This window comes from Rhinoderma darwinii, chromosome 11, assembly GCF_050947455.1.
Source record: "Rhinoderma darwinii isolate aRhiDar2 chromosome 11, aRhiDar2.hap1, whole genome shotgun sequence".
NCBI lineage: Eukaryota > Metazoa > Chordata > Amphibia > Anura > Rhinodermatidae > Rhinoderma > Rhinoderma darwinii.
The window spans coordinates 91,778,591-91,786,488 of NC_134697.1; the positions used below are offsets into that span (position 1 = coordinate 91,778,591).

The window sequence follows — 7,898 nt, forward strand, 5'->3', positions numbered from 1 at the left end:
TGCACGAGGCAGTAGTGAATGTGTAGGTCATGAGTAACGCAGCAGTTCTACACCCACCCACCCTACGGCTTCCTCTTCAATGTGAAACCCCGCGGTACATGAATTCATATGGGTAGATCTCTGTACAAGCAGAGCCACTTATCTGGCGCAGAACGTTTACATATCGGAGATCAGCGGTGAGCTCTGTTCTAAGGACCACGTGGGCAGCTCTTAAAAGAGCCTTTGTGGTTAAATTTGGATAAGCAGCGCTCACTTGCTCTTGGCGCTTTTGCTGCTCTCGGTCTTCTTGGGCAGCAGAACGGCCTGGATGTTGGGCAGGACGCCTCCCTGAGCGATGGTCACACCACCCAGCAGCTTGTTGAGCTCCTCGTCATTGCGCACGGCCAGCTGCAGGTGACGGGGGATGATTCGGGTCTTCTTGTTGTCCCGGGCGGCATTTCCGGCCAGTTCCAGGATCTCAGCGGTCAGATATTCCAGAACAGCGGCCATGTAAACCGGAGCGCCGGCACCCACCCTCTGAGCGTAGTTGCCCTTGCGGAGAAGTCTGTGCACACGACCGACAGGGAACTGAAGTCCTGCCCGGGATGAGCGGGTCTTGGCTTTAGCCCGCACTTTGCCTCCTTGCTTTCCTCTTCCAGACATGTCTATTATCTGATCAGATCTAACGGCTGCGCTCCCACCGTCACTTCTTATACCCGGATGGAGCAGAGAGCTTCTTCTCTGATTGGCCGCATCTAAAACTGATACTCAACGCCAGACACTGTAGCCAATGAGGAAGTAGAATATTTCTATAGACTCGCAGATAACACCACGCCCCCTCCTCTGTCTCTACCAACAGGAACATCTCCCGCCTGAACTCGAATGGAGCAGGAATAAAGCAGCAGCAGCGGCGGATTCTGCTCATTAGGCGCCAAGTAATATGCCCCGTCCCTGCAGGAAGGACCCAAAGGCTCTTCTAAGAGCCCCCCCACCAGGTCTACAACAGAGCTGCCGCCTCCATCTTGTGCTTATTCGTGCGCATGTCTTTATTCCCGCTGGTCTCCCATGTCTGGAAGAGTCGTTCAGTCCGTGCAGCCGCTGCTTCATGCTGCAGGATATGGGGGGACATTCCCGGGTGTGATAGCGCAGAGCTGCTGCTGCTGCATTAGGGGCTTATCTGCGGGCTGCACGGGCTGATTCTTCTCCATCCAACGATACCGTGAAACGCACAATTCAAACGTCCGCTGCCAATCTCCAGTATAAAGGTGGTGACGTACAAACATGTAACACGTCTTTATTACATCCGTATCGTTCCCGAATTACCGGCATTATGTCCCTGTTCCCTCATATAACTGGCATTATGTCCTATGTAGGAGGGTACAGGGACACAATGCCGGTAACATGTCCCTGTTCCTTCATATTACCGGCTTTATGTCCCTGTTCCCTCATATTACCGGCATTACGTCCATGTTCCTTCATATTACAGGCATTATGTCCCTGTTCCTTCATATTAGCGGCATTATGTCCCTGCTCCCTCATCTTACAGGCATTATGTCCCTGTTCCTTCAAATTACCGGCATTTTGTCCTTGTTTTTTCTTATTACAGACATGTTCCTGTTCCTTCATATTACAGGCATTATGTCCCTGTTCCTTCATATTACCCGCATTATGTCCCTGCTCCCTCATCTTACCGGCATTACGTCCCTGTTCCTTCATATTACCGGCATTATGTCCCTGTTCCTTCATATAACAGGCATTTTGTCCCTGTTTCTTCTTATTACAGGCATTATGTCCCTTTTCCAACATATTACCGGCATTATGTCCCTGTTCCTTCATATTACAGGCATTATGTCCTTGTTCCTTCATATAACAGGCATTTTGGCCCTGTTCCTTCATATTACAGGCATTATGTCCCTGTTCCTACATATTACCGGCATTATGTCCCTGTTCCTTCATATTACAGGCATTATGTCCCTGTTCCTTCATATTACCGGCATTATGTCCCTGCTACCTCATCTTACAGGCATTATGTCCCTGTTCCTTTATATTACCGGCATTATGTCCCTGCTCCCTCATCTTACCGGCATTACAACCCTGTTTCTACATATTACCGGCTTTATGTCCCTGTTCATTCATATTACAGGCATTATGTCCCTATTCCTTCATATTACAGGCATTATGTCCCTGTTCCCTCATATTACAGGCATTATGTCCCTGTTCCTTCATATTACCGCCATTATGTCCCTGTTCCTTCATATTACCGGCATTACGTCCCTGTTCCTTCATATTACAGGCATTACGTCCCTGTTCCCTCAAATTACAGCCATTATGTCCCTGTCCCCTCATCTTACCGGCATTACGTCCCTGTTCCTTCATATTACAGGAGTTATGTTCTTGTTTGTAGCCTCAAACTCTGGTTGACTTGTTATTGTAATACAGGCGGAGCAGACTCTGGTGTCTCGTCTGTGCCGGGTGTTGTAATACAAGTGGAGCAGACTCTGGTGTCTCCTCTGTGCCGGGTATTGTAATACAAGTGGAGCAGACTCTGGTGTCTCCTCTGTGCCGGGTATTGTAATACAAGTGGAGCAGACTCTGGTGTCTCGTCTGTGCCGGGTGTTGTAATACAGGCGGAGCAGACTCTGGTGTCTCCTCTGAGCCGGGTATTGTAATACAAGTGGAGCAGACTCTGGTGTCTCCTCTGTGCCGGGTATTGTAATACAAGTGGAGCAGACTCTGGTGTCTCCTCTGTGCCGGGTATTGTAATACAAGTGGAGCAGACTCTGGTGTCTCGTCTGTGCCGGGTGTTGTAATACAGGCGGAGCAGACTCTGGTGTCTCCTCTGTGCCGGGTATTGTAATACAAGTGGAGCAGACTCTGGTGTCTCGTCTGTGCCGGGTGTTGTAATACAGGCGGAGCAGACTCTGGTGTCTCCTCTGAGCCGGGTATTGTAATACAAGTGGAGCAGACTCTGGTGTCTCCTCTATGCCGGGTATTGTAATACAGGCGGAGCAGACTCTGGTGTCTCGTCTGTGCCGGGTGTTGTAATACAAGTGGAGCAGACTCTGGTGTCTCCTCTGTGCCGGGTATTGTAATACAAGTGGAGCAGACTCTGGTGTCTCCTCTGTGCCGGGTATTGTAATACAAGTGGAGCAGACTCTGGTGTCTCGTCTGTGCCGGGTGTTGTAATACAGGCGGAGCAGACTCTGGTGTCTCCTCTGAGCCGGGTATTGTAATACAAGTGGAGCAGACTCTGGTGTCTCCTCTATGCCGGGTATTGTAATACAAGTGGAGCAGACTCTGGTGTCTCCTCTGTGCCGGGTATTGTAATACAAGTGGAGCAGACTCTGGTGTCTCCTCTGTGCCGGGTATTGTAATACAAGTGGAGCAGACTCTGGTGTCTCCTCTGTGCCGGGTATTGAAATACAAGTGGAGCCGACTCTGGTGTCTCGTCTGTGCCGGGTGTTGTAATACAGGCGGAGCAGACTCTGGTGTCTCCTCTGTGCCGTGTATTGTAATACAAGTGGAGCAGACTCTGGTGTCTCCTCTGTGCCGGGTATTGTAATACAAGTGGAGCAGACTCTGGTGTCTCCTCTGTGCCGGGTATTGTAATACAAGTGGAGCAGACTCTGGTGTCTCGTCTGTGCCGGGTGTTGTAATACAGGCGGAGCAGACTCTGGTGTCTCCTCTGTGCCGGGTGTTGTAATACAGGCGGAGCAGACTCTGGTGTCTCCTCTGTGCCGGGTATTGTAATACAAGTGGAGCAGACTCTGGTGTCTCCTCTGTGCCGGGTATTGTAATACAAGTGGAGCAGACTCTGGTGTCACACGACCTATTTTCAGACGTAATTCAGGCGTATTACGCCTCGATATAAGCCTGAAAAGACGTCTCCATTACGTCTGCAAACATCTGCTCGTTGCTTGCAATGAGTTTTACGATATTCTGTTCAGACAAGCTGTAATTTTACACGTCGCTGTCAAAAAACGGCACGTAAAAATACGCCCGCGTCAAACAAGTGCAGGACACTTCTTGGGACGTTTTTGGAGTCATTATTCATTGACTCCAATGAAGAACAGCTCCAATTACGTCTGTAAAGGACGCCGCGAAAAACGCAAGTACTTGCAATTACGTCTGAAATTCAGGAGCTGTTTTCGCCTGAAAACAGCTCCGTAATTTCAGACGTATTTTGCGTGTGAACATATCCTTATTGTTACACATGATTAGCAGACTGTGGTGTCTCGTCTGTGCTGGTTTGTTGTAGAAGAGTAGCAGCAGACTCTTTGGCGTAACTACAGCAGCTGCTACCTACGGGGCCCGCGGCTTGTGGGGGCCAGTGCCGCCAGCTGACACGCTCCCCCCATATGCTCGGTGGCGCCGCTAGCAGCCATTATGGCTAGTACAGCGGTAGTGCTGCTACTATGGGGCCCACGCCTCCGAGCCTCTAACAAGTATAGGCAGGGCGACACAGGCCCTCTCATGCCCGTAGGCGTCGCTACCACCAGAGGGGGCCCCGGTGCTAGCGACAGCCAAACACATGCATTAGCACTGAATGGCCGGGCATGTTTCGTGCCTGACCATTCAGCTCCTTACAATGACGCTGATTGGCTAGCGGTGCTTTGACGTCATCGCGCCGCTTCCGTGCTTGAAAGGTGCTGATTGACAGGGCAAGTCATTCTGCCCCGCCAATCAGCGTCATTGAACGACACGTTGTTCAGCTCCTGCAGACCCGCTCAGAAGAGAGCATGTCTGCATTGTCAGCGGACAGGGTGGGAACGGGGTCATGTGAGCATGTAAAGTTTTTTTCTCATAAAACTGTGAGTGGCATTATCTATAGTGGGGGCTCTATCTACAGGGGGGGTCGTCTATATGTGGGCCACTATATACAGGGGGGTCTATTTGTGGTGATGTGGGCACAATCTACAGGGGTGGTCTATATGTGGGGATGTGGTGCACTATATACAGGGGAGGGTCTATATGTGGGGATGTGGGCCACTATATACAGGGGGGTCTATTTGTGGTGATGTGGGCACAATCTACAGGGGTGGTCTATATGTGGGGATGTGGTGCACTATATACAGGGGAGGGTCTATATGTGGGGATGTGGGCCACTATATACAGGGGGTCTATTTGTGGGGATGTGGGCACTATCTACAGGGGTGGTCTATATGTGGGGATGTGGGGCACTATATACAGGGGAGGGTCTATATGTGGGGATGTGGGGCACAATCTACAGGGGGGTCTATATGTGGGGATGTGGGCCACTATATACAGGGGGGTCTATATGTGGGGATGTGGTGCACTATATACAGGGGAGGGTCTATATGTGGGGATGTGGGCCACTATATACAGTGAAGGAAATAAGTATTTGATCCCTTGCTGATTTTGTAAGTTTGCCCACTGTCAAAGACATGAACAGTCTAGAATTTTTAGGCTAGGTTAATTTTACCAGTGAGAGATAGATTATATTAAAAAAAAAAACAGAAAATCACATTATCAAAATTATATATATTTATTTGCATTGTGCACAGAGAAATAAGTATTTGATCCCTTTGGCATACAAGACTTAATACTTGGTGGCAAAACCCTTGTTGGCAAGCACAGCAGTCAGACGTTTTTTGTAGTTGATGATGAGGTTTGCACACATGTTAGATGGAATTTTGGCCCACTCCTCTTTGCAGATCATCTGTAAATCATTAAGATTTCGAGGCTGTCGCTTGGCAACTCGGATCTTCAGCTCCCTCCATAAGTTTTCGATGGGATTAAGGTCTGGAGACTGGCTAGGCCACTCCATGACCTTAATGTGCTTCTTTTTGAGCCACTCCTTTGTTGCCTTGGCTGTATGTTTCGGGTCATTGTCGTGCTGGAAGACCCAGCCACGAGCTATTTTTAATGTCCTGGTGGAGGGAAGGAGGTTGTCACTCAGGATTTGACTGTACATGGCTCCATCCATTCTCCCATTGATGCGGTGAAGTAGTCCTGTGCCCTTAGCAGAGAAACACCCCCAAAACATAATGTTTCCACCTCCATGCTTGACAGTGGGGACGGTGTTCTTTGGGTCATAGGCAGCATTTCTCTCCCTCCAAACACGGCGAGTTGAGTTAATGCTAAAGAGCTCAATTTTAGTCTCATCTGACCACAGCACCTTCTCCCAATCACTCTCAGAATCATCCAGATGTTCATATGCAAACTTCAGACGGGCCTGTACATGTGCCTTCTTGAGCAGGGGGACCTTGCGGGCACTGCAGGATTTTAATCCATTACGGCGTAATGTGTTACCAATGGTTTTCTTGGTGACTGTGGTCCCAGCTGCCTTGAGATCATTAACAAGTTCCCCCCGTGTAGTTTTCGGCTGAGCTCTCACCTTCCTCAGGATCAAGGATACCCCACGAGGTGAGATTTTGCATGGAGCCCCAGATCGATGTCGATTGACAGTCATTTTGTATGTCTTCCATTTTCTTACTATTGCACCAACAGTTGTCTCCTTCTCACCCAGCGTCTTACTTATGGGTTTGTAGCCCATTCCAGCCTTGTGCAGGTCTATGATCTTGTCCCTGACATCCTTAGAAAGCTCTTTGGTCTTGCCCATGTTGTAGAGTTTAGAGTCAGACTGATTCATTGAGTCTGTGGACAGGAGTCTTTTATACAGGTGACCATGTAAGAGCTGTCTATAATGCAGGCACCAAGTTGATTTGGAGCGTGTAACTGGTCTGGAGGAGGCTGAACTCTTAATGGTTGGTCGGGGGTCACATACTTATTTCTCTGTGCACAATGCAAATAAATAGATATAATTCTGACTATGTGATTTACTGTTTTTTTTTAATATAATCTATCTCTCACTGGTAAAATTAACGTAGCCTAAAAATTCTAGACTGTTCATGACTTTGACAGTGGGCAAACTTACAAAATCAGCAAGGGATCAAATACTTATTTCCTTCACTGTACAGGGGGGTCTATATGTGGGGATGTGGGCCATTATATACAGGGGGGTCTATATGTGGGGATGTGGGCCATTATATACAGGGTGGTCTATATGTGGAGATGTGGGCCATTATTATACAGGGGGGTCTATATTTGGGCCACTGTCTACTGAGCTTGGTTCTATTGCTGTATATATGTACTGAGCTTGGTTCTATTGCTGTGTATATGTCAGAGCTTGGTTCTAGTGCTGTATATATGTACTGAGCTTGGTTCTATTGCTGTATATATGTACTGAGCTTGGTTCTGGTGCTGTATATATGTCGGAGCTTGGTACTGGTACTGTATATATGTACTGAGCTTGGTACTGGTGCTGTATATATGTCGGAGCTTGGTTCTGGAGCTGTAATTATATAGGATATATTTATAACAAAATTGCAGGGCAGATGGAATTTTTCTCAATTCATTGTATATTTCATGGGAACCTGTCTGGTAGTTTTCACCCTTTGAACCGTCACCATGCGGTAATACATGATCTGACAGTATTCCGCTGTATGTTTTTTTCAGATGCAGCAAAATCCTTAAAGGGAGCTGTGTGGCACTATACACAAAGGGGGCTGTGTGGCACTATACACATGGGGGAGAGCTGTGTTGCACTATACACAAGGGGGAGAGCTGTGTGGCACTATACACATGGGGGAGAGCTGTGTTGCACTATACACAAAGGGGGGCTGTGTGGCACTTTACACATAGGGTGGCTGTGTGGCACTATACACATGGGGGAACTGTATGCCACTATTTACAAGGGGGAGGGCTGTGGCACAATCTACAGGTGTCTGTGTGTGGCACTATCTAGCAGAGAAGTAGTTGAGATCCAGCGCAGAAATGGAGAGTTATTCAGAGATATGTTAAAATGGAATCTAGTTCCAATTTTATTGGATAAATATACATAAAAACAGGGAGTCTTATTCCCACAGCGGGTAAGGTGGATGTAGATGGAAGAAAAT

General features: G+C 48.2%; 1 protein-coding gene across 1 annotated transcript; it reads right to left on the minus strand.

The window, feature by feature from the left end:
* Positions 1-249: 249 nt before the first annotated feature.
* On the minus strand, positions 250-642 carry LOC142663038 (histone H2A type 1-like). The gene has a single exon (XM_075841335.1). It carries the CDS (start codon positions 640-642, stop codon positions 250-252), a length of 393 nt encoding a protein of 130 aa, XP_075697450.1.
* Between the last annotated feature and the right edge of the window lie 7,256 nt (positions 643-7,898).